Consider the following 27,707-nt stretch of genomic DNA (forward strand, 5'->3'; position numbering starts at 1 on the left):
TTGATTTATTACTTCATTACCAAAAAAAGGTGTTTTAATAAGCCACTATAATTTAATGCATTTAATAAGATTCAGTTTTGATATTGTAAGACAGCTCCCCCACTTTGAAATTGCTTCACCTATTCAACCATCTAAGTATATGTCTAAGAATGGTCACATGACCTCTTAAAATGTTGTTTTATTCTAAAAATACCCCAAACAAGTCTCTTATTAGCTTTTATGCGACCATTTTATGCGACCAAAGTCATTGTGATTTTTAAGCCCGTGGGATGACAAATCATATATCAAGAGATAATGGATCCATAGTTGTATCATCAGGCCTTCCTTTGAAATTTCCCTTCCTTTTAAGGACAATATCTAAAAACAATCTAAACTTCCCCTCCCTAATTTTGTAGTTTGTTTTTAGCATCGAACCAATCCTTTAAATATATACATCTCTAAAATTTCATCATTCATGTAACTTTTCTTGTCGTCCAAAACCCTAGTACCTACATTAAAACACGACTCGGATGGAATTATAGACACTAGAGGGGTTAATAAATCATGTGTCATGGCGGCAAGAGTTGGATAATTTTTTTCATGTTCATTCCACTAGGCTAAAATATCAAAATTATTTAATTTCTCAGAGTTAAAAGAATATGCTAAATTAGTAAAATTAGCTTATAACTAAAAATTAAGTTCAACAAATGATTTTGATGATGAAGTGGCAATTGATTTTTTGTTCTAATTTCACTTCTCATATTTTCATAATAAGATTTTCAAGTAAAAGATCTAAACCGTCTTTTCTAATTCTATGATTTAATATTATAGCTAAACAATATAGAGGATAAATATTTTTCCAATATTTTTTAAACTTAACTTCCACTACATCAAGAACACTTTAAATTTTAATTATTTTTATATTTTGGAAAAAAAATCACTAATTATAAGTAATTGATTAACTAAAGTACAAGAAATTGGCTTGTATCATAAAAAAATTGTAAAAAAAATCTTTTATATAGATTGAAATTTCGTAGTCATCATCAGTTATAAAATCATAGGGCATTTTCAATTCTCATTATAAAAATTAGTAAGAATGTTTTTGTATGAAATACAAGTTTCTAATATAAAATAGGTGAAAGTCCACCTATGCTAAACATTTAGTGCAAAATTTCTATATTTTAAACCATAATTTTGACATAAATATTTAAATTATTTTTTTCTTGCACCAAGACTTTTAATATATAATGCAATTTTTTATTTTAAAAATATGAGGAGAAATAATACTTAAAGCATCTTGAACACATAAATTTAACATGTGACATGCACATCTGATATAAAATAATTTACCATTTAAGCATGATTTTAATTAAGATTTTAAAATATTTATTATTGAATCATTATTATTGGCATTATCAAAACTAATAAAAACTATTTTTAATTTCTTGATTATATAAACTATTTAATATACTTTTAGCAGTTGTTGGGACAGTATATGTCTACTTAAGTCTTGTAAAATCTAAAATTCTTTTTTTTTTTTGTAAAAGCCAATGTTCATTAATAAAATGCCCCATCACATAAGTACAACTTATATTTGGAAGTCTAAATATCTTATATAAGTGTAATTTTAGAATTAAGAGTTGACAAAGTAGAAATTAAATTTTGTTCATATGAATAAAAAATTTAAAGCATCTACTTTAGTTGTATTTCTAAAAACTTTTTTAAATTAGGGGTTTATTGATTATTGTAAAAATCTTTTCAGCCTAGGGTTTTCAACTAATAAAAATGGTTATTCAGCATATACAATATATTTATCTAATTTTGTCTCATTTTTTTCTTAAGAATATTGAAAATTACCAAAAAAACACGCCCAATTTGTGGCTGAATTTGATTATCATAATTTTTTAGATGAATAGCCATATGTCTAGTCAAATGGTTAATACCACCCTTGTTGTAACTAAAATCAATCTTACATCTAATGCATACAACTCTTATTCCCTTTCCTTCAAGGGTTTCTATAGTAAACATTTCCCATATTAGCCTAAACTTTTTCTTTCCCCTAGTAATAGTACTAAGGGTAGCCCTAGCAACAACATTAGCCATAGAAACCACTAAACACCCATATTGGTGTTGTTATATTTGTGACTGTACATCGTCGAAGTTGAACATGTTGGGAAAGGGATCTTGAGAGGACTGACCATTTTTAAAAATTTATGATATTAAAACCTTAAGAAAATGGAAATTGCTAACTTGAGATTGGCAAATTCAACTTGATTTCAACTGATGAAGTTTTTAAGCCTCCCAAATTGCTAACTTGAGATCCTTGAGGAAGACTTCTTGTTGAACTTAAATAAAGTTAAAAATTAGGGACTAGGGAGTGAGAGATTAAGTGACTATGAGATTATGAGAGTGTATGGGAAAGTAGATGAGAGTATGCGAATTGGTGTAATAAGAATGAGGGAGGGTAAGGGTATCTATAAGAGTTGGAATCAATTCAATTGACTAAATAGACTTAAAAATAGCTATTTTATAGTTGTTAAGGAGGGGTATTTTGGCTTTTTAGAAAGTTAATCATCAATTTACCAGTCCTTGCTTATTTATAGGCTACCCTAAGGATTCCATTGGGTACCTCTTCTATGACTCGAGTGAATAAAATATATTTGTTAGTTGAAATGTCCATTTCTTAGAAATTGCTCTTAATGATGAGAGCTCAGATGTAGTGGGAGATGTCCCATAAGCTCTAGATACCAACACCTAGCTTAGAAGATCTACACGGATGTCCAAATCTCTTGTTCATTTTGGTTATGATCAAAAAGTTATTTGATGGAACCGTAGATGGTGAGGAAGATCTCATGTTTTATACAGAAGTTATGTTAGACATACACTCCTTGAAGTGGGTGGATGCCATGAAAGACAAGATGGGCTCAATTACTACCAATAGAGTCTGGCCTCTTGTAAATCCACCATTTGGGGTGAAAGAAATTAATTGCAAGTGGATCTTTAAGAGGAAGAAGGGCCTTGATGGACAGGTTTAGACATCCAAAACTCAATTTGTGGTGAAATGTTACACTTAAAAGAAAAGAATTGATTACGAAAAAACATTTTCTCCCGTAGCAATGCTAAAATCCATTAGAATATTGTTGGAAATAGATGTACACTATGATTATATGAGATTTGGTAAATAGATGCCAATACTGCATTCCTAATTAGAGATCTTACTAAATATATCTATATGCAACAACTGAAGGCTTCATTGTTAAAGCTTAGGAGCACATGGTGTTTAAGCTCAATTAATCCATATATGGATCAAAACAAGTTTCAAGAAGTTGGAACATACTCAACTATCAAATAGTTTGATTTTGAGCAGAATTTGGATGAATCCTATGTTTATAGAATGACAATGGGAGGCAAGGTTTCTTTTCTAGTGCTTTATGTAGATGTCATTCTACTCATTGGAAATGATATAGAAATATTGTCAATAGTGAAAGTTTCATGATAATTCTCCATGAAAGAGCTTGGAAAGGCTTCCTATATCTTGGAACTTCGATTATATAGAGATAGATTAAAGCAATTAATTGAATTATCACAATCAACTTACATTAACAAGATAGTTAAGAGATTCAACATGTAGGACTCCAAGAAAGGATTCATTCCTTTCAGACATAGAATCATTTTCTCCAATAGAATATCATCTAAGACCCTTGAAGGGATAGAGGACATGAGAAATGTTCTCTATACCGTTATAATAGGGAGCATCATGTATGCCATATTGTGCACTCAACTTGACATTGTACAAGCTGTTAGTGTTGTAAGTAGATATCAATCTAACATAGGACAAAAACACCAAACAGTTGTGAAGAACATACTAAAATACCCGAGAAGAATGAAATGCTATATTGTCTTATCTTTAATGGTAGTTCATTACAAATGCTCGGTTATATAGATGCCAATTTTCAATCAGATCTGGATGATAAAAAATCTACATCTGGTTACATATTCGTGTTGGGATATTGTGTTGTCAATTAGAGAAGTAGCAAATAAGAGTCCATAGAAGATTCCATAACTGAGACTGAATACGTTACCACAAGTGAGGTTGCTAAGGAAGAAGTTTAGATGAAGAAATTCATCTAAGAATTAAGAGTTGTACCTTCTAGCATTTCATCCATTATATTCTTTTGTGCCAACATTGGAGCCATTGCTTAAGCCAAAGAACTAGGAGCCACTCAAAGTCTAAGCACATCGAGAGGAAAAATATCATATCTTATAAGAGATTATTGGGAGATGAGACATTTGATTAAAAATGTGGTGTCAATGGGTGATTTGGTAGACCCATTAACTAAGCCACTAACACAAAAAGTGTTTAAAAGACACATGGACAATATGAGATTGATGCTTGTACTTGATTGGACCTAAGTGCAAGTGGGAGCTATTAGATAGTGTATGCCCTTAGCTGTAATTAAATTGATGTACAATGAGTTTTATATATTAATAATATTAGTACATTATTATTTTTATGTTCAGATTAGTATGTTTCTTTTCTTTTTTTTTTTTGTGAATTACTCCTTAAACTAAACCCTTATGAGACTTGTGTTAGTTTAGAAAGTTCTCATCCATTGGATAAACTTGGAGAGTTTATCCTTATAAGGCTCACATCGATGTGCTGTCGAATTGGTAGAGCAACTTATCTTAAATGCTAAGGTTAGACCCTAAGTATAGCCAAGGGGTGTCTGTAAAAAGCACTGAACTCGGATCAATTTCCAATTATGCCCTGAATCTTAGAGACAAATGGGCAAAACTAAAAAGTTGTATTTAACCCTAGATTTGATAATGATACCACAGTAGGTCTTGCATTAAGTTGCTTTTGATATGCCAACCAATGAGACCAACTTAGGATTAAATACCTGGGTATGTTGAAGCAATTTAGGATATTACCTGAATTGGTGATCATTGTGATATTATCATCCCCTTTGTTAGACATGAATATCACGATTTATACTCTCTTCAATAGAAACCTAAAGCTATCGGTAGTGGATTTCAACTGCATTAAAAATCTCTTTGCAAAATATATTTATACATATTATTTTATGAAAAAAAATTTAATCTCGAAATCCATTTGAGTAGAAGGTGTGACACTACATTTTACAGTCAGAGAATAAGTCCTTTCCTATAAGTAGTGTTTTGATTATTTAAGGCTAAGAAGTTAAAAGCAAGAGACCATGCTCAAACCTGATGGGCTTTATATCATATTAATCCATTATCCTTTGGCTTTATAGGATGGTTGAAACCAAAGATCACTTAAACTTAAGTGTTGGGCCCATATTGAGCCCAACTCGATTGGTTCAAGGGTTCATTGCCCTTGTGTAGTGAATTCAGCCTAAGTCTTTCTAGACTTGGGCTGAATCTTGTGGGCTGATATGAGACCTTTGTGGGTCCTATGCATGCATTATTCAAGCCCAATAAAGCTTGTAATTGTTATGTACATGAACTACTAAAAGAAATGAGCCTTAGCCCATTACTAATAAGACATGTTAGACTAGTCATGTGATATGTGTTGAATATGGGTATGGATATGGATTTGGACCTCCATTCTCTTGGTGTAATTAAAGACCTAACCCAAATTTGATCTAGATTAGTCCTAATTATATTAGGAAATATGTCTATATATAGGGATAAAAGGGAGAGATCGACTTACACCTATTTATGGGGGTTAATTTCTTTCAAAAATTTCTCAGAATTTTGAGGGCAATTTTCTTTTAAAAATTCATCAGAATTTTGGTGGCTAATTTATTTGAAAAAATTCTTAGAATTCTAGGGACTTGCACTTCTCTATGAACTTTTCTCCCAAACTAATGCCTCTTATAAATGAACACAATGCAAGTATGATTGAAAAGCAAAATTATAATGTATAGAATAACGAAGATAACAAATGAAAATTAACAAGTGAAACCAAAACAACTACAAAGGACCAAAAAACATGCAAGAGATTTATAGAGGCACGGCCAAACTAGGCCTACACTCTCTCCTAGACACCACCTAGGAATTTCCACTATCCAGATGAACTTATGGGTGCTAGCAAAACCTTTACATTAGTTGAACTTTCAGGTACCAACAAGACCTTTACAATAGTTGAATTTACAAGTGCCAACAAAACTTTCAACTAGATACACTTACGGGTGTTATCCTAATCTTACACAGTGTTCAACCTAGAAAACTAAACAACTTCAACTAGAGAACCATTAGCTGATGAAATACAATGAACAATAAGATATACAAATAAAACACAATGTAATGCCGCTACAAGGCTGATATGCAATTACAAATCAAACTAAATGGATACAAGAAAATACACAATTATAATGGGCTTAGCTCTTGAAGAGATTTAAGTTTCTTGTGAGATTCAATATAGCACAAGTGCTATTTCACTTTTCTCACAAAGTTAAACCTCTTTTGGCTCAAAATGTCCTCACACTCTTTTTATCTCTTACTTTTTGCTTTCTCTACTTCAAACACTTATCATAATGCACTTTTTTTTTCCTTGGTTCATTCTTTAGCTCAAACTCATGCCTATATAGTAAGAATCAAGATTATACAGCTTTAGGAAATGTTTGACTAATCTAGGTTTAATAGGCATGAGCTATTAAACTCATTAATAGCTCTAAAATGTTTGACTAACCTAGGGCTATTTGTGTCAAATGGGGCCTTCCTACAAGGTATATGTAAGTAGTTTTGAAAATCATATTGTATATTTAAGTATTTTAATCAAACCACATGATATATTTAAATAATTAACCCAATAATTAATGGTCTTTGTGGACAACTTTTGTTAATGACATTAATGGTGACTTAATGTAAAGTAAGTTTTAGATGAGAAAAATTTTGTGATAGGGGGACTCTAAAGTTTTTGAAAAGTCAAGGTGTATTTAATAGAAGTGGGGAAAAGTGAAGACACTTTTAGATAAAAAACCACCCCCTCAAAAGTAAAAGAAGAAAATAAAAGGGGTAAATTATAGATTGCCACCCTATACTTTTAGGGTAATGACACTTAACCCCCTCAAGCTTTCATTTACAACGAAAACCCACCCTTAACTTTTTAGATTCACATGTTACTATCGTGTGATTGAAAGAAATTGATAAAATATAACAAAATAATAAAAATAAAAGAAAAATAGATAATGGTAGAAAATATAGGAAATACAACAAAGTAACAAATAATAAGACAAAAAAATATATAAAGGAATATAGAAATTCAAATGGGCATTTTCTTTAGTTTTATTTTTACCATCAAGCCCATTAACTAGACTTAGCAATTGGGTTGGGTATGTCAGGTTCGAGTCGGGTCAAGACACTTCGGATTGATTTTGGGTTGGGTTGAATTTTGTATTGGGTCAGCAAATGCTAGATCCTAAATATTTGGGTTAGAGTTAACCCATAGGTCAAATCACGTTATCCTTAAAAATAACTAAAATTTAAAAAAATAATAATAAAAAATACATGAAAATGCCAAAATTAAAGGAATTAACATTAAAATTTCAAACATAAAATAAAAAATCTTGAACATTAACAATTCAAAGAGTAAAGAATAAAGAGTAAAAACTAAATGGTAAGATTAAAGAGTGAAAACTTCTAATATACTTAAATAATCCCAATTAGACCTAATAATCGGGTTAGTGGGTTGATCGATGGCCCAACTCAACCTAACCCTGTTTTTTTCAGGTTGGGTCGGGGTTGGGTTCACGCAGGTTGGATCAATTTTTGTCAGGTCTACCATTAATGAATAGGGGCAAAGTGCTAAAATCTAAAAGTTTAGGGTGGATGTTTATCACAAATGAAAGTGTAAGGGGGTTAAGTGTCACTGGCCCTAAGTATAGGATAGCAGTCTCTAATTTACCCGAAAAAATAAGATCAAGCAGAAGAAGGTTAGGGACAGACACCCACCGTTGATCACATTTCATTTATTGTGATTTAACTCAAATATGATTAGAAAATTTTCTATTCAAAGAAGGCTATTTTGGTCCTTTCAACTCTCCCTTATTACACAAAACTTGTTTTATTTATTTAATTTCCCATGATTTCTCAATTGACGGTGGGAAGAGAAAAAAAACGCCACTCTGAAAGTCCAAACCCTCCTTCGCTCTTCTTCAACTAACTCCACTCCGCCAAACACAACACCACCCAGAACCAGATCCCCCATTTGAGATCCTCAGAGCTCTCCACTCCCACCATTTTTCCCATTAAAGATTTTCTCCGTCATATTGAATCCCCTTTGAACAAAAATCCCATCTTGGCTTGGGTGAAATTCATCCACTCCTCTTCCCATCCAAAGCTAAGTACAGACGAAGAGATGTCTGGCTTTGGAGTTGTATTCTCTTACTTGTTTCTACTGTTTTCCGCCACCATTATTACTCTCAACCAAGGAATGTCTGTACATGTGAGTCTCGCAAACACTTCTGATCTTCAATTTGATACTTTTTTCCTTTCTGGGTTTTGATTTTATTCATGTTGCCAGCTGTTTTTTCTTACTTGATTTGTGACTGGATGTCTCTGTTGCTTTGAGATATCAAAAGGGTTTGGACCAGAACAACACGGCAGCAGCTGAAATGGTGCCGTTGATCGAGCCGGGGACGGTAAAGACGATGGTGTTGAACGAGACCCGCCGGCGGTTGGGGAGTTTCCAGATATGCGCACTCTGTACTTGCTGTGGGGGGCCTAGAGGACTGTGTTTGCCCTCTCCTTGCTGTTACGCCATCAACTGCAACATACCAAACAGGCCCTTTGGCTTTTGCTCCTTTACACCCAAAACCTGTAATTGCTTTGGATGCAATCTCTAGCCCTTCTCCTCTCTTCTCCCCCCCTTCTTTCTTGCTCTTTCCTACCTTTTCCCCCATTTCCTTTTTCTTGGTTTATTATTTTAGGGGCTGTAATTCAGTGATTTTGTTGGGCTTGTGAAATGGAAAGGAATATCTGTTCTTGGTTATTTGTTTATTATTATTTATATTGCACTCTAGTGTTTCTCCACTGTCTACTTTCAACTGTTACCACCACTCACCAGTACTACCACATTGGCTTATGAGATACCATGGTTTTTCTTAGTGAGACTTAACTTCTTTACAATAAAATAAAATATTCTCACTCTTCTGGTGGTGCTTTAGTATGACTGTATGAGTTTCAGTTTTCACATTTGTTTATGTTGATGAATTAATGGCTACTCAGTACTCCATTTGGACTAGTTGTCTGCTGACTTGACTAATTATGTATTAGTAAGAATGGGCTTGCATTTGTGTAATATTTCTTTTCTGGTTGGGATGGAGCAATAAAGAATGCAAGTGATGTGCATTGTGTTTTTTTTTTCTTAAAAGACTTAATATTTCTTTTTTAGGTGGGGTGATGTGCATTGCGTTGAATTACAATAAATAGGTGTGTTGTTATCAATGACTATCTCAGCCAACCAAAATATTAAGGTGGGTGGAGGTTGGGTACTGGCATTAACTCCTTTAGCTACTTCCAGTTATAATAATGTGGTAGGGTTGTGAGTTGACTCTGCAGAGGGGATTGGTTCTTGTTTTTTGCCATCTTTATGTGAGAAATTGAATATGAAATGCCCGTGAAATTGTGATCACATAATTGCTGTGGAGAGTAATTTCTTGCCTTCTGATAAGGTTGTTGTGCCCTTTAGAGGAGGATACATGGATTTGGAGTACTTAGGGGTTGGGGTGGGGAATAGAGTATAGACATGATAAGACTACATGTGACCTCCCCCCCACCCAGGAGGGTTCTGGTAGTGAACTGCTGATTCATTGGCAGGGATCCAGCATAGGGATGGAAATATGAAATGGATTACCCATATGAGTTTAGACCCGGTTAGAAACAGACCCATTTGGGTCTATTTTTGATTACCCACCAACACATATTAATGTGATTTATATTTCGAATTTTTGTTTTGGATATTTTCAGGGTCGGGTTCTGAAACCATCCATGATCCATCTCACATCTGGTTGTGGACTTAAAGTCCATATGATGAAGTCCGGGTTCAGATCAGATGTTCATGGATGACCCAAGGCAACAATTGTTGTTTATGTTATTGAAAAAACTATTTTTAGGGGCTCTTCAGCAAGTCTTTTTTGGTAGATCTTTGGGGTCTTATCATTTGGTTCACGTTATGATCTATTAGGCTGTTAAAAACAGTTGAAAAGGATAGTCTTAATGCAGAAAGACCAAAAGCTTCTTGGTTTTCGGGGTTTTTTGGTCTTTTCATGCGCTTGTTTTCATGTTTTTCGGTCTACAAATACCAAATGGAAAGACTATTTTTTGGTCTTTTGAGCTTCCTGACCGAAAGACATGCTAAAATGACACGCCCAACACAACCTTAGATTTTATAAACCAAAATAGAAGCTCATTCATGGACATCTCATTAAGTATGCACACCCATGTGAACGAGGGGACAGATAACAAGCATTTGGTGGTTTTTTTTTTTTTAATTATTTGGGGATGGAGTTGTGGTCGATCGTGTCTCAATTGGGCTTATAAAAATACTGCTTTTTAATTGGATAATCTAAACTAAATCTCTCTCTAGATGGCCCACCATCTTGTCTTGGGGTTTCTCTCTCATGGTTGCTGTTTAGAAACAATTACAACATCAGCATGGACAAGCCACTAGGTCTATGGGATCAAAGGCTGCATTTGGCATTCTTTATTTTAAGGATTTATCTCTCTCTTTGCAGTTAAAAACTCTACGTCTATAGGGACATCTTTTCCTTAAAATAAACAATGCCAAATGTGTCAAAAAATATTAAAGAAGGCGGAATGTAATTTATTGGTAATCGATTTCTAAACCAAGAACTTATAGGAGTATAGTGTTGCAGAACTGTAAAACTGAGAACTTGTAGAAAGAATGAGGGCTGAGTCGTGCCACTTGGTCACTCTCCTTAAAATCGCATTTGCCCCCTATGGTGCAGTCGGGTGATTGCAAATCGGTCGCCAAGATAAAACAATCCACAGGCCACAAAGAATAATGCTCAGATTGATAGAGAAAACAAAGAAGATAAGACTATTGAATGTGTTTTGGTGTGTGATTCTGGGTCGACCAACACTTCTTTTATAGAGTGTTCGAAGAGACACGAAAATGGAGAAAAAAACGTTCAAAATTAAATTTGAAAATTAAAAGTCAAAAGATCAATTCGGTAAAAAACAAAACCAATTCAGTGTAGTGCGCGCACACACTCACACCTGGCCCAGCCCAACTCGGCGTGCATGTGAAAAACACCCTCAACCCCCCTCACATGCATAAGAATATCTATAGTGCTTTCCTCCTATGTGTTCTTACCCATAGAGAGAGCAAAACTATAGATATAATCCACCTCTACTCTTTTTCCAAGCAATATGGGACAAAGAGTCTTCTGATGCATTCAACAAAGGGAAGAGAAAAAAACAAAAACTCAAAAGTACAAGGGAGGGAGGAGAAATTCTTGAAAATTTGAATATCCCTCCAACAATACCTTTAAGACTAAGGTCAGTTTATGCTTTCATGAATTGTCACAAACACAACCGAAGGGATAAAAGAAACAATGTTCCCTGTTAATCAATCTCCATCCTCCATATTTTGGTGAATTTTTGTTTTACGTATGTTCTTTAGAGAAATTCTTTTTTCTCTGTGATTTTTTTTTTTGGGAAGAAAAGATGTATACCCCACCATGGACAGGTTTTTTTATTTTTTTTTTAAGTTGGAACTGCTCTATGAATTGAGGATGTAAGGGTTACACTAGCCCGTGAGAATCATAGAGGAAAACCTCACCTCTCATTTTTATGGTTGTTGAGGTCATCAAGTGGGATCCGAATTATAAAGTGGCACGTATACCAATATAAGGGGGTTGTGTGTGACAATTAGGGGTGGATTCGAGTCAAACTGATCTGAATATTTAGCTATTCAAGCTCGACTCATCAAAAAGCCATGAGGCTTGAACTTGAGCTCGAAATCGTCATTTTTTTAACATTTTAGCATAAAAGGGGAAAATGGCCTTCTAAGCATCTAATTGTGCTTAGAAGGATTCTTGGGCTGTTTGGACTTGCTTAAATGGCTTGACTGGTAATTACATAATGACAGCCACGTACTAAGTACAGGAAACTACAGTTATCATTTTGTTACATATCTACTTCATGTTGTAAATTTGGGCTTGTTTTTTATTTAATTTAGGGGGCCTTCTACAACATGAATGTTTTTGTTTTCATTTGTTTTTGGAATCGCCACATCAGCAAATAAACAAAAACATGTTCTTAAACTTTTCTTTTGTTTTCAAAGGGAAAAATAAGTTGGTTTTGTTTCAAAAAACAATATATGTTTTCAAAACCAACAAAATAATGGATTTTAAAACAAAAACAAATCTTCCAGTATAGAAATTATATGATTTATGGAATATGATATTAAATAATCAGATGAAAACATGTTTTTAAAACTAGATTCAAGAACATGTTTTTGGTTTCAGTTTTAAAAACAAAAAAGCACACACAATCTAAAACATGTTTTTTTTTTTGTGATTTTGTTTTAGGAAACAATCTGTTTTCAAATTAGGTTCTGATTTGTTTTTTGAACTGACAACAAACCCTTAGAGAATTAAATTAGGTTTAATTTGTAACTAACATTCCATTTATTCAAAAGAATTGGACACACATCAATTAGCATATTGAGAGTCTTTAGGGTGAGTCTTTTTTTGAGTTGAACATTTTAATTACAAAGGTTAATTATCATTTATATAGGTCTTACACCATTTGAAGTAGACCTATCAAAGGACCAGATGACCAATCCAATTCGAATTCAACAGTAATAAGATCCAAGATGTTCAAATACAATCTAATGCAAGGTGGCTATTGTCTAATTAAATCAATTCATTGGACTTGGATGGTTTGAACAAATCCAAATCTAAACACTTACCTAATACTTATTATTCAGTGATCTCTCTCACCTAATACTTATTATTCAGTGATTTGTGTGTGTGGGTGTGTCTTTTTCCCATCAAGATATATTCTTCTTAACTAAATTACCCTTATTCTTGAATTTAGTCGCTTTCTAATTGTGATTGTTGAAAAATGCATTTTGAATTGCTACTTTATACCTCATTTAATGTTCTCTCATTAAGCCTTATATTCAAGGTATCGTCTCCCATTCTCTATATGTAAATCATATATTTAAGGTGTTATTTCTCAATAATAAATTCTTCTAATTAGATATAGTCAAATACTTTAATAATATAAAACCTACAGTTTTTCTAAAACTAACCCAAATATGAAACCATTCTTTTAGCTAGGAGGTGGGTAAGCAATTCAACCATCTATATCAAATAAAAATAGTTCATGATAAAAAGTATAGACAAAATTGAGCACTTCTATGAAATTTTATAATAATAACATTAATAAAAAATAAGTGTGATAAACAATAATTTTTTAATGATGATGGAAATGAAATAAAAAATTGAAAACTAACCAAAAAATGAAAAGTTTTCTTGTTTGGTGGCAGGCCAACAGTTCAACTTTTGGATCAAATGCAACCTTTGACTTTATAATTAAATAATAAAAATTTAAAAAATATATGAAATGATACATAAATTTTGCAAAAAACATTTGCATACATCTCTTATATTGTAAATTTACCATATTAAACATAAATAAATGTGATAAATACGAATTATTTTTATACAAATAGAAAATAAAAAAGGAAAAAAATCTATGATGCCAAAAAGACATCATACTGAAAAAGTTTTAATGATCAACCCCTTCCCCATAAATTTTGATGAATACCCACCTGATTGGTTACCACTATGGTGATACTAATTGATAGGTTATAAGTTCTACCGGTATCGTGTCTTTCCAACATCATAGTCGAACCCATAAAAAATTGTAGAAAAAATGAACATATCTATATCCATGTTACTATTATTAATGAGCTTGTGAAACTTTTTTTTTACTAAAATACACCTATTTTTTAACTTATTCTTTTGAATTTTAAGGGCAAAAATGTAATTTAAACTACTATTTTTCATATTATTCAATTCCCTCTCATTAAGTGTTATATTTAACTTATTAATTCTCATTCTCTCTCATTAAATCCTATATTAAAGGTATCCATTTCTCAACAATAAAATCTATTAATTAGATATATATATCCAATACTTTTAACAATATAAAACCCATGTTTTTTTAAAATTAACACAAAAATGAAACCATTTTTTTGTCTAGGTGGAGGGTAATTCAACCATTCATATCAAATGAGTTAACCCATGATGGCATAATTAAATAAAAAAAAATTAAAAAGTGATAAAAACACAAAATTTATGGGTGCTCATCAAAATCTCAAAAACTAAAACTAATGAAATTGAATTGAAAAATCCGATTAACTGAAGGTATCGGATTGGTTTTGGTTAACCAATATGAAAAAATGGCAATTAACCAAACCAACCATATAGATAGATAGATACAAAATGAAAAATCAAAGAATTGAACCGATCAACTAGTTAACTGATTGGTTTTGATTCAGTTTCAATTTGAAATTTTTCAAAAACTGAAGGACTGATTCTGTTTAAAACTAAACCATGGGCACCCCTATTGGGTACATCTCTAATACTATATATTCATTGGATTTTTGGCTTTGACAACCCCTAAACTTCGCAAAAAGGCCAATTTCAACCCTAAAGATTCGAAAAGGTCATTTGTAGGCAAAAATAGATGATGTTTTTAACGTCAATGCTTTTGTTTGAGACCGAATAAAAAAATGAAAAGTGTTGGCATTGCATGCCCCGTCAGCCTATGTATTTATTGGTGGGTCTTACATTAAACTTGCCTATTTGAAACATGTACACATCACCACCTAATCGAGAAAAGCTAAATGAACCATTTTTGATCCAAAACTTGGGTAAAATCTCTCTACGAATGGGATTAGGATTCCAATCTTCTTCTTCACCTCAGATTGGCATTAAATATCACTCTATTCGTCTTCTTCGTTTCTTCAATCTTCTTTCTCACCACCATGGAATGGTGACCTCCATTTACGCTCAAAGTAGGAAAAAAACAATGGTAACTCTTCCTCATCTCTAATGACCTTTCATAATGATCTTTTGGGTCTTTGCTTTCAGAAAGATAAAGAATAACATACCAATTGCTTCCACCAAGATAAAAAGGGGGAAAACACACTGGTCACTTCCATCGAGAAGGGTTGATCAATTCACACAAGTATTGTAATCAGCACTTCAATTCCATTCAATACATGAAGAATATATATAGTTTTAAGTTTTGTCTTGTTTACCAGTATCTGATTCATTACTCTCGTAATGTTGGCAATAAAACCATTTTTTATTGATTATTTTGTTTTATTTTATTTTTTTATGAAATATAGAGAAAAATGGATGTGGATGTATGTGAAATTGTGATGGTTTATTGGTGGAAAATTTGAGAATAGTAACAATCCTGGATTGTTGTATATTGGGGGTAAAGTCAAGCTTATAGAAAAGATAGATGTAGACAAAATCTTACACTTGACACTATTTATTATGGTAGACTACTACTATGGATATTTGAAGGATGCAGTTAGAAAAATATATAAGGTACCCATTTTGGAATTAAGTGATGGTTTGAGGGAAGTGTTTGATGATTCAATTACATATGGGTTGTTGAGGTATGTATTTGAGGGTGGGAGTCTTAACATGTATGTGGAGAACAATGTGTTAGACTAGCATATAATACAACAAGCTGCATTGCCAAAGAAGTTGATGGGGGACCCATCGGTAAATGGGCTCTAAGTGGATTTAAATGAATAGGTATGGGAGCTTGAATTTCTTGGGTTTGATGATAATCAAGCTAATGTTGGTGATGCTCAATTGATTGATTATGTAATTTTTCATATTTTGGTTAGGCTAGGGTTCCCAAAGTTGAAGGGACCAGAGAGGAAGACCCTATTGAAGGGGAAGAGCCCTTAGAGGGAATGAGGAGGAGAACCTATTGGAGGGACTGAAGGGGAAGTACCCATTGGAGGGATTGAGGAGGAAGGACATATTGATGAGCTGACTCAAAGTGATGGGGAGTTAGCTAGTGAGGAATTTGCATCTGAAGATGATGATTTTGGTTTAGATATTGAATGGTTAATAGATAATGAAGATGAACCAATTCAAGCAATAAGGCAAAGAGTGAAGAAAAGGTTAGGAGAAACCAATGGTGTAAAACCCTAGGCACCCCTTCTCCCTCTTCTCTCATGGCAAATCCCAATGGGGAAAAAGCTATGTTTGCTTCCGTTCTCTCTAAGCTATCATCACCTCCTCTGAGACCTTTTCTCTCTCCAAGTGCCACTTGTTAATTGCTACTCTCAAACAAGAACTTATTGCAATTTTCCCCGAAGAAGTTTTGAAGCAATCATATGACATATTTCGATGGGCATTGATCGGAAAATGCATGCATGGTTGACATTCTCTTCCTAAATTAAAGATTTCATTTGAAAATCCTTCTTTTCTGAAAAATGAGATATGAGTTAGAGTTTTGGGTTCAAAACATACTCTAATTCGTTTTGCAGAGAAGGAAGTTTATCTGAAACTTTGGCTTCAAAAAACTTTCAGGGTGTGATCCTATATCTTAAGGTTGTTCAAATGGGTTCCGGACTTCGCTCCCGATTGGGAACCCTCTATGTATTGTGCTTGTCTAGATTAATTTCCCTTTTCTTCCTATGAACTTTGTATTGAAGTTGATTGAACTAAAGAAAGGGTTAGGATCCATCATATGGATGGCCAAACCATACTAGATGGATAGGCAAAATTTCAAAAATTTCTTAATCATTTCGGGAATTGAATTCCCTATGTTTTGAAAAACTACATTTTCAGGATCGATCTTGCACTGAACTGGACCATATTTGAAACCAACCAAAGAGAGAGATGTATGCCTGATATAGATACTACAAACGTAGATCCCAAGGTGAAAGTTCACGCCCAAATTAGTCCTAAAACCAGCCTCCACTGAAGATGGCGTAGTGTATTCCTGAAGTCGGTTCAGCAATGTAGTTTTCAGCAAAACTGCAATCCAACTGCTTGGATCGAACTGGGGTGGTGAACACGAAATTCCTCTGGATTTTTCTTGCAAAATCAAAAGAAAACTGACCTCTATCAGTTCCAAAATGGCTATGGTCGAACTAGGGTTTCTTGGGAGACAAAAAGAAGAAGAGAGAACAAAATAGAGAGGTGTTTTAGTCTAGTTCGCCCTCTTTTTCTTTTATCTCTTTATGGAGCACTTCTCCTAATCAAATTAGGAGATTATTCAAATCTAATTTGGATTTGGACTCTATTAAGAGATAAGCCTTATCTTCTTAAGAAGATGAATGCTCCATACCCATTTCCAAACCCAGATTCGCCCCATGTCATATGACAACTTAAGCTGTCATGTGATAGCTTAATCAATCATATTAATTATGGGCCTTAGGCCCATCAACTATAAGGCTCACGATCCAAGGGTGTTGCATGGCCAACTTAGGCCTAATTTGTATGGTGTGGGACCCCACAATGACCTCACATAAGTTCACATGGGTTCAAAGCAACCTCTATGAAAAATCTTGGCCGAATTCATTGCTAAATGCAGTAAACCCTTGAGCACATCACTATAGGCTCAAAATGGGCCCAACATTTACACTTGAATGATCATTGAATTCAGCCATCCTATGAAGATCCAAGGATGATGAACTTAAGTAAAATAAAGCCCATCAGGTAATCAACCATGTAATGGTCTCTTACACTTAACCTCTTGGCCCAAAATGATCAAACACTACCCGACAGGGAATAACATCTCCCCTGGTTGCAAGGTGCAGTGTCACACTCTCTGCTCAGATGGATCCTGGGAATTAAAATATTTTGCAAATATTTTTCATAAAATACAATATATATATATCATATAATTATATTTTGAAAAATCAAATTTCAAACACAGATTTAGGTTTCCATAAAAGAGTGTAAGCCCTATCATTCACTTTGTCTGACAAAGGAGTCGATCCGATCACTATGATCACCCACTCAAATGAATTCTCAGACTGCCCCAACATACTCAGGTTTTGACCCTTAATGAATCTCATTGATTGATATATCAAAGACAACCCAATCCGACACCTAGTACAGTACCATAATCAAGTCTAGGGGTTATGTGTAACTTTCCAGTTTTTCCTATCATCAAAGACAACCCAATCCGATACCTAGTACAGTACCATAATCAAGTCTAGGGGTTATGTGTAACTTTCTAATTTTTCCCATCAATCTCCAAGGTCTAGGGCATATATTGGAAAATGGTCCAGTTCAGTGTTTCAACCAAACACACTACATGTGCTTTGGGTCTAACCCTAGCAGCTAAGACAAGCTGCCCCAACTTCTTTAGCAGCACATCAGTGTCAGCCTTTGTAGGATAAATTCCTCAAGTCTATCCAACGGATGAGAAAATTCTAAACTAACTCGAGTCTCATAAGTGTTTAGTTTAAGGGGTAATTTCACAAAAACATACAAATATCAACATGAATCAATAACGTACTTTTATTCATTTGCAATAAATGTATCTATACATCAATTTGATTGGAGTTAAGGGCATACACTGTCTAACACGAACTACTCTTACACTCTCAAAACAATGGAGGCTAGGGCTTGTGTAGAAGTTAATCCGTTGAAACCTCATCCCTAGAGTCTGAATCAGCTCTGGAATGGATGTTGGATTTTTATCTCATTAGAGATTAAATCCAATGGGGTTTGATTGATCAAATACATGAAAAACACACCTGCACACATATATTGAAAAATTGTTTTTTCTCTTACTAAAACCATTTTTTTAAACTTGTCCCACATTGGAAAATTACAAGACTTGTTTTGAGTTTTTAAATAGTAACTTATTTACACTTCTTAGAAATAAAGAGGATAGTATGGAGGCTTGCCACCATGCAATGCACGCACGTGTATGGCGCAATGAGTTGCTTTAGAGGTGTGCACATGTGCGGCTCTAAAGGCAGTGTCTTCAGACATGCCTCAGAGCTTCTCCTCCAAGTTTCAATGACCCCAATTCACAACAATGGAAAGGAAGGATTTTGATAGTGGGTGGTGCATGAATTATCCAATTTGTATGTTAGATAGGGGTGGCCATGAGTCGAGCTTCTCACAAGCTATACGAGCTTGGCTCGAATCAGTTTAAACCAAGCTTCAAGCCGAGCTTGAGCTTGATATATAGGCTCGTTAACTAATCGAGCCGAGCTCGAGCCCAATGGTGCTTTGTTCGTGAGGCTCGCAAGCCTATTATAATGAATAAATAATTTTTTATTATATACATAGATACATAGATACATACATAGATAATAGATACATATATACATATATACATACATATAAATATATAAATATATTAATACACAATAAATAATATGTATATTTTTATTTTTTATTTTTGTATATAATAATAAAAACATTTCATGAGTTTTGTTCTTGTTTGATGCAATATTTAGGTACTGTGTTGAACTACCATGAATTTGTTCATGTTTTATTAGATATAATTCATAAATCATAATTGCTAGTGAGGATGATTTGATTTTAAAGATGTCATCAGATGGAAGTTCTTATGACAAAGCATGTTTAATTACATGAATTCCCAATGTGTGTATATGTTAAAAATATATAATTAGTGGATATTTTTGAGGTTCTTTTAACAGGGGTAGAATTGAAAACTTTGGTTGATTCCAATTCCAGCTTCTAGTTGAACCCAATAGCAAGAAATTGGAATCCGATTTCGATTCCTGACTGAATCAAACAGATGCTAGGAATGGACCATTCCGATTCCGATTCTGGAAGATTCCAATTCCGATTCTGACTAAAAACCAAACGGACCCTTAATTTTTTATATGTATAATTTTTATTTTTAGAAAAAACTTGGCTTACAATCTAACTCGAGCCGAGCCGAGCTCAAACATGCAAACTTTGAACCAAACTGAGTTCGAGCTCAAATTTTTAACTCGAATCGAACTCGAGCCTAACATAATTTCAGTGAGCTGAACTCAAACCTCAGTTCAAATATCCAACTATTCAGTTCGAATCCACCCTTTAGATTGAGTCAAATGGTCCAACTGGTGGCGAAACGGACCTAGAAATCAGAATTCTATCTGGACGACAGAAGAACCAGCTCGACCAGAAATTGAAAATACCGTTATGTCATTGGAATTCACATAGAATCCCCATACAGTGCACCCCAGACGCGACGCAAAGCACATCTTAACCGTTCATTGATAACATCTCTCCATGATAAGCACGGAGATGTTCACGATCCACGCCTGCGAGTAGCCAATTAGAACTCATGTTATTGAGGCTGCAATTCCAACTATTTTCTGACATTCGAACCCGAAGTTTTTGTCGAAGTTGTGTTTGAGTCCGGATCTCCTGCCCATACGAGACAACATCGCTCCTATTATGCAGTGGGAGATATTTTTCAATTCACGAGGGTGGTGTATTGTGGGCTCGTGGGTAGACGGGGGCAGGATATCCGGAGTCAGTTTTTGCATCCGGTCTTCCGTTACCCATCTGATCTACTGTTCCCTCAACATACTCTCGTCGGCTTTCGTCATTTCCCACATAAGCATCGCTTCCACCTGATCACTGTTCTCTCCTCCACCTGATGTTGTTCTCACCAGAATCTGGATACTATCTCTCCTCCTCCACCTGATACTGTTCTCACCAGAATCTAGATACTATCTCTCTCTCGTTAGAATTTGTTAATGGCGTCCTCTCTTCTTCTCTCAAATATTCCTGTCTTCTCTCACCAGCGCTCTAACGGCGACACCCTCTTTTTCAGGCATAATCCAAGTTTTGCCCATTTGAAATCAATTAAGAGCTTTGAATTCGCGAGACCCACAAGGAAAAATCCTGTAATTTCTGTGAAATCACTTCAGTCATGCCGAAAGATTCTTGCCGGGACGTCAGTTGGAGAAACGGAAGAGAAGGGTTCCGTCTCCGATGAGTTTCTGGTCGGGGAGGATTCTGCTGCATTTGATATCGGGAAGCAGAAGCTATCTTCTTGGGTTTATTTCACTGGAATTTTGGGGACTGTTCTCTTCGCACTTGATGTCGTTTGGATTGATTCATCGACTGGACTTGGGGTTGGGAAGGCCTTTATCGATGCCGTTGCAAGCCTTTCGGATAGCCACGAGGTGGGTTTGTCGTACCTTTCTTAAATTTCTTCCATAGTAGTGTTTGGTTATGAAAATTGAGAAATTAAAAAAGAAAACACAGACACACAAATAGTTTGTTGCTTTATTTGTTGATAAAGTTTGTAGGTGCCTAGACTTATGATTTTTCTGTTAGGTACAATAAGAAATTGAAGCTTTTTGTATTAGTGTAAGAAATTAAAGCTTTTATTTTCAAATTGTAAGAGAAGTTGATGCAAGTTAATGCGATTTTTTTTGGGAGGGTGGGGGTGGGGGGTGGGGAATACACTCATTCGCATAAAACCAGGCTGTTTATGCTATTTATGAAGGCAAATTTCAAGCTAACTAGAGTTAGATTAGAACAACTCAAGTTCTACTTGTTTTGGTTTTCATAGGCTTTGGTTGACGGTAGATAGAACCTGAAAGCGTGTAAGAAATTGAGAAGGGATAAGTCATGAAATAAATATAATTGGAAATGGCTATTGTCAAAGAAATGGAAAATTTTTATGAAATAATTTGATACTTGCGATAGAGAAAAACCACAATGCACTTGTGTAGGGCAAAATCTGTCAGGTTGTTTCCAAGTTGTAACAATTCTTGTACGTACTTTAACATGATAATTGGTTCAACTCGATATCAACTCTTGTAAAAGTAACATGATAGAAGGTGATCAAATTACTTATTGAGCATAGAATCTTTGTGAAAAAGAAATCTATAGAAGAAATCAAGGGATTTTGAGCTCAATGGAAATGTTTCCTGATTTTATGGTGGAGAAAGCCACCTTCCTGGGACCAATAACAACACTTGATTGTGGCGTTAAATTGGAAAAGGTTCCCACATCCTTTTGGACAAGGGTGGGTAAAGAAGTTATACTCATAATTTAATGATGGATGTGGTACTAAACAGAACAGAATGACAAAACAGGATTCATGTAGCTGACTCCATATGGTTGGGACAAGGCTTAGATGATGATGATGATGGTGATGGTGATATAAAATAACAGACATTGTTATTAGGTTTCATTTAAGCCATTTGGGAAGATTTCACTCCAAACATTAGTTTCATAATCAATCAATCTATTCATCATCACCACTCTCACTCTCTCTGAATTCTGAAACTCCAGAATGTTAATTCTCAAACCTGAGAAATAGTTTATAATCCATCACCTAAACCCTAAACCCACTTTGTTTCATTCCCTGTTGCCCCTATACATTTCCTCCTTCATACCAACCCCCAAATTAACCAAATTCCTAGTTTTCCACAGCCTGTCCTATAAAGAGAGTAAGGAGTGAGGAATATATAGATAGAAGGATCAATTAGCATGCACATACACAAATACATGTACACAGACATACTAATGAGATAATCTTTCCCAATCAGGTTGAGTAGGGTAATTCCCTACAATGACCAACTCTATTTGTACCACATGGAGGGATTCAACGTTAACTGTTCCAATACATTCTCCCTTCATCACAAAACCTAGATTAACCAAATCCCTAGTTTCTCATAGACTGCCCTGGACAGAGAGTGAGAGTGGCAGAGGGATATTCAGATAAATGGATCAATTATCCAAATCCCTAGTTTCTCATAGCCTGCCCTGGACAGAGAGTGAGAGTGGCAGAGGGATATTTAGGTAAATGGATCAGTTAGCCAAATTCCTAGTTTCTCATAGCCTGCCCTGGAAAGAGAGTGAGAGTGCCAGGGGGATATTTAGATCCACTAGTGGCAACCAAATACCTAGTTTCCCTACATTGAATTACCATAGTGGTCATCAATCATCATCATTATCTAAGCCTTATCGCAACTATATGGGGCTGGCTACATGAATCCTGTTTTGCCATTCTATTCTGTTTAGTGCCATATGTATTGTTAAATCATGAGCACTTAGGTCATTTCTTCCTACTTCAACCCATGTCCTTTTTGGTCTACCCCTAGCCCTTCTAGCCCCCTTCAACTTGCAAAAGATTGCTTATGGGTACTCTGGATGGTCTTCTATGAACATTACCAAATCATATTTAGTCTACTTTCTCTCATTTTACCACGTATTAAATCTACTCCTAGGTTCCATTAAATGATTTCACTTCTGACCCTATCCTTTCTGATTTTTCCATTCATTCATCTCAGCATACGCATTTCTCACATTCATTTTTGGACATTTTTTCTCGATAGCCTAACACTTTGCTCCATACAACATCGCTGGCCTTACAACTGTTTTAGAGAATTTTACTTCTAACATAAGTGGTATTCACCTATCATATAAGATTTTGGATGCACCCTTTCGTTTTGTCCATCTTACTCTAATTATATGGGTGACATCCTCCTCAATCTCTCCCTTGTTATGAATTATTAGAGTGGCCACTTTGTGCAAAAAATGCCAAAGTTTAGGACCATATGCAGTCCACCCCTCCCAAGACCCAAGATGGTTAGGACCAACATTGAGTAGTGGCCTTTATGAGTACGGGTGCAACTTGGGTTGGCCCAAGTTAGCATTTTATACTGCTTCAAGCTGGGCCATTCATTTTTTTTTATCAATATGGGCCATTCAAATTTTGACAAAAGTCCTATCTGAGCCCACCCACATTGCACCCCTATTTATGAGCAGACCTTGTAGGTGAATTTGCAAATTAACCACAGGATGTGAAGCTATTTCTTCCTCTGAAATACTAAAAAAAGGATATGATGGACATCATGAAGAAAACAAGAGTCCATCATAGCCATACAGATACAAGTGCTATGTATGTACTCTTCATAAGGTAAAGATGATCTATTCAGCCATTCTACATCCTTTGCTATTAACCCCTGATCTCTTTTCTGTTTTCATTTTCTTATTTTTTTAAGAAAAGTAACTCTATCGATACACCCTGATACACTGGAAGGGGTGTATTGACACTTTGAACTTTGCACATGTAATTTTTTTAGGTTTTTCTTTTTTAAAATTAGGTCAGGGGGTTGGCCTTAGGCCTTCCTACCCCTTGAAATTAACTAAATTTCAAAAATCCCTATATTTAGAGTATTGAGACCCTGCCAATAAGATACGATACACCCAATATGGGGCGTATCATGCTAACATTTTGAACCTTGGGTAATTCCTGATCTTGCTAGCCCATCTGCAATGACATCTAAGTCCCTAGGAACCCATGACAAGGTGGAACTAGGTGTCCAAGTTCATTATTAATTTATATTATTTGAAACTCCATGGTCCTCTCCTAAACCCTTCATCGTATTGCATTCATAGAGTTTCTTTCCACCAAAACAGAAGATGGTCTTTTTGATGCAGTGCCCCCTAGGCAATAACTTTTGCGTCCCAAAACATTTTTAATCGTATGTACCTGCTTGATCATCAAATAAGGCAAGCAATGTTGTAAAAGTTGATGGTTAGAATGCCAAATCACACATCCCATGAATGAAGGATAGGCTTGGTGAACTAATCTTCTCTGTGTAATTCTTTTCATTAGTCAGGACTCTGCATGATTTTTCTATTCAGCTGCAGAATTTCTTGATTGAAACATTAATAACTGACTCATCTGATACTTTTTCTGCAGGTTGTTATGTTAATTCTTATTTTCATATTTGCTGTTGTCCATAGTGGCATGGCTAGTTTCAGAGATCTGGGCGAGAAACTCATTGGAGAACGTGCATACCGTGTTCTCTTTGCAGGGATCTCTCTTCCATTGGCAGTTAGTACTGTTGTGAGCATCTGTTTCTCTACTTCCTATGGAACACTTAATCCTATGATTCATTCTACTTTTCTATTTCTATTGGCTTCTTTCGCGGTGTCTTGGATTCTTATAGCTATACACAAGATCTTGATTGAATTATTTTGTAACCTCCTTTGAGCATTTGTGTTTCAGGTATACTTCATTAATCATCGATATGATGGAATTCAATTGTGGCAACTCCAGAGTGTTCCAGGAGTTCATCAACTTGTGTGGATCTCATCCTTCATTTCATTCTTCTTCCTCTATCCTTCAACCTTTAATCTGTTGGAGGTGGCCGCAGTTGATAAGCCTAAAATGCACCTTTGGGAAACTGGGATCATGAGAATCACCAGGCATCCACAGGTTTGTAAGTTTCTTCAATTTAGTGGGCATTCACAGACATGGAAAGTCCTGCCTAAGTATGTGACAAGACATTTCAGATATGCATGGCCCTAGATCTAGACAATGTTTAATGGATTTTACTAGTAGATTAAGAAAGAAACAGCCTGAGCTGGTGATCCTAATGCCCAGGGCATAGATTTATAAAAGGCAATAGACCTGGTTAACACAATTTGAACCTGAACCAAGCCGGCCCAGGGCATAGATTAATAAAAGGCCCAGTCCAACATTTTCTGGGTATGGATTGTTGGGAGTAGATGTGAGGGGCATCATTTTTCTGGTCGTTAGGGCTTTTCTATGTAATGTCTTATCTTTTTCTTAATAATTTTTATTTATTTTGAAAATATATACATATATTATTAGCTATGTCCACCTATCTAAGGTTTGCATGTCTTTTTCAGATGGTTGGGCAGACAATGTGGTGCTTGGCTCACACACTCTGGATTGGCAATTCTGTAGCTGTTGCAGCCTCCATTGGCTTGATTGGACACCATCTATTTGGTGTTTGGAATGGCGATAGGAGATTGGCTTCAAGGTATGGAGAAGCTTTCGAGATTGTAAAGAGTAGAACCAGTGTCATTCCTTTTGGAGCTATCATTGATGGACGTCAAAAGTTGACCAAAGATTATTACAAGGAATTCATCCGGTTGCCATATATTGCAATTACAGCATTGACATTAGGTGCATACTGGGCCCATCCACTCATGCAAGCAGCCAGTTTTCGTCTTCATTGGTAGGATTCAGACCATCTTTACCTGTACCAGAGAGAGCAGGCTGAGAACCCTGCCTATATGAAAACCAGTCGAACAAATACACGATCAACTTTTCAGAGTAGACGGTTACTAATGATGGTAAAACACCAAGAAGCTCGTTAATCAATCTCTACTAGCAAGCAAACCTATGCAAATCCATGGGGTTGAATAGAAATGTGGATAGGTTTGGGTTGGCAAATTTAAGCTTTGACATCAGTTTGGTTCCAAGCCAAGGTTGGTCTAGAGTTAGCCCTTAACCCCATCCAATCCATTAATTTGTATTGTATCCATGTTTTATTAGAGATGGTCAAAAGAGTTTAAAAGACATTTACTAAGAAATAAGGGATTTAATGGGGGAGGGGGGGGGGGGGGGGGTGGAGGTGTTACAAACATTGATTCTTGAAGAGAGAGGGGTAGAGAATTAAGAAAAAATTTATTAAAGAAGAATAACTATAGATTTTAATAGAGAAAAACGAGAGGGTTCTACATAAGAGGATTTCTAATATTTCACAATTGTGAAGAATGAGAGAAGGGGAGATTCCGTGTGAGGACTGTGATGAGAGACCTTTGACCTCTATACACTCCTATTTCTATCATATACTAGCGTGGTGACCCATGCAATGCATGGGTTTTTTATAAACTTTATTTAATAAACTTGGGAATAAATTTACTAATTTAGGTTTGGGCCAAACCTTGGTCCCCAAAGGTCCAGAGAGAGAGAGAGATAGAGAGAGTTATGGTTATGCCAAAATTGGTACTTTTGTCTATGATTTGAAAGTCTACATATTTTACTGAGAAGTTCACTATATGGTTATAGTGAACCTCTCAAGCTTTACAAACCCAATCTCAGGTCGTTTGGATCGAACCGGTTATCTTTTATAGTCAGCATAGGTTATACCTGCTTTGTAAGTAGGGGTGTCAATTGGACCAGATTTGGTCCAATCCGATCTGGCCCAATATGAGTCCATTACAGATGGACCAGGTCCAAGCCAATCCGATCAATATTATGGACCATTTTGGACCAGTCCAATTCAATGTCTGGACCATTCAATCTGTTCAAATTGGTTTTAATTTAGATTGGTTCCAACCCAAACCCGGTCCATTGGCACCTGTATTCTTATCTTCTATCAATGGATGGGATTTTGGTTCAATCCGACCCAATCCAACATAATCCAGGTCCAATCCAATCGACCATTTAGTCTGAATTGGTCCAATTCAATGTCTTATTGGTCCATCCAATCTGTTTAGATTAATTTTGATTTGGACGGGGTCCAACCCAAAACCGGTCCATTGGCACCTCTGTTTGAAAGGCTAACAAGTTGATCAGGTATGTTGAATTGTTGATGGTTCATTTGTGTGCCCCTCTTAGTCTAGTGATGAACACAATGCTATCATCAATCCCAATTATTTGACACGGAATGAACCAGTTAGAGGTGCTCAATCAATCCCCAAACCGGTCCATTGACACCATGAGATTTCCAATGGTATCAGAGCGAGAGCCATGGCAACCACCCAAACCGATGACTCCACCGATGGCACCGATAAGACTTCAAGCCCTTATTATTTACACCACTCTGAAAATCCAGGCATGATCTTGCTCTCTATACTTCTCACAGGTGACAATTGCGTCACCTGGAAGAGAGCCACAGTATTGGCCTTGTCAGCCAAAAAACAAACTTGGATTTATAGATGGGAGTGTCAAGCACG

The 27,707-nt window shown here is 35.3% G+C and overlaps 2 protein-coding genes across 2 annotated transcripts; both read left to right on the top strand.

Annotated features, from left to right (window-relative positions):
* The first annotated feature begins 8,044 nt into the window (after positions 1 to 8,044).
* On the top strand, positions 8,045 to 8,953 carry LOC104589366 (ubiquitin carboxyl-terminal hydrolase). Its single transcript, XM_088896485.1, has 2 exons — positions 8,045 to 8,407; positions 8,544 to 8,953. Exons 1-2 carry the CDS (start codon positions 8,321 to 8,323, stop codon positions 8,805 to 8,807), a joined length of 351 nt encoding a protein of 116 aa, XP_088752611.1. The 5' UTR covers positions 8,045 to 8,320; the 3' UTR covers positions 8,808 to 8,953.
* An 11,514-nt stretch (positions 8,954 to 20,467) lies between these two features.
* On the top strand, positions 20,468 to 26,127 carry Z-ISO (15-cis-zeta-carotene isomerase). The gene is made up of 4 exons (XM_010247664.3): positions 20,468 to 21,154; positions 24,694 to 24,840; positions 25,003 to 25,212; positions 25,650 to 26,127. Exons 1-4 carry the CDS (start codon positions 20,723 to 20,725, stop codon positions 25,983 to 25,985), a joined length of 1,125 nt encoding a protein of 374 aa, XP_010245966.1. The 5' UTR covers positions 20,468 to 20,722; the 3' UTR covers positions 25,986 to 26,127.
* The last annotated feature ends 1,580 nt before the right edge of the window (positions 26,128 to 27,707 follow it).

The sequence above is a fragment of the Nelumbo nucifera genome, chromosome 1, assembly GCF_055504915.1.
Source record: "Nelumbo nucifera cultivar China Antique chromosome 1, China Antique-T2T, whole genome shotgun sequence".
Taxonomy (NCBI): Eukaryota; Viridiplantae; Streptophyta; class Magnoliopsida; order Proteales; family Nelumbonaceae; genus Nelumbo; species Nelumbo nucifera.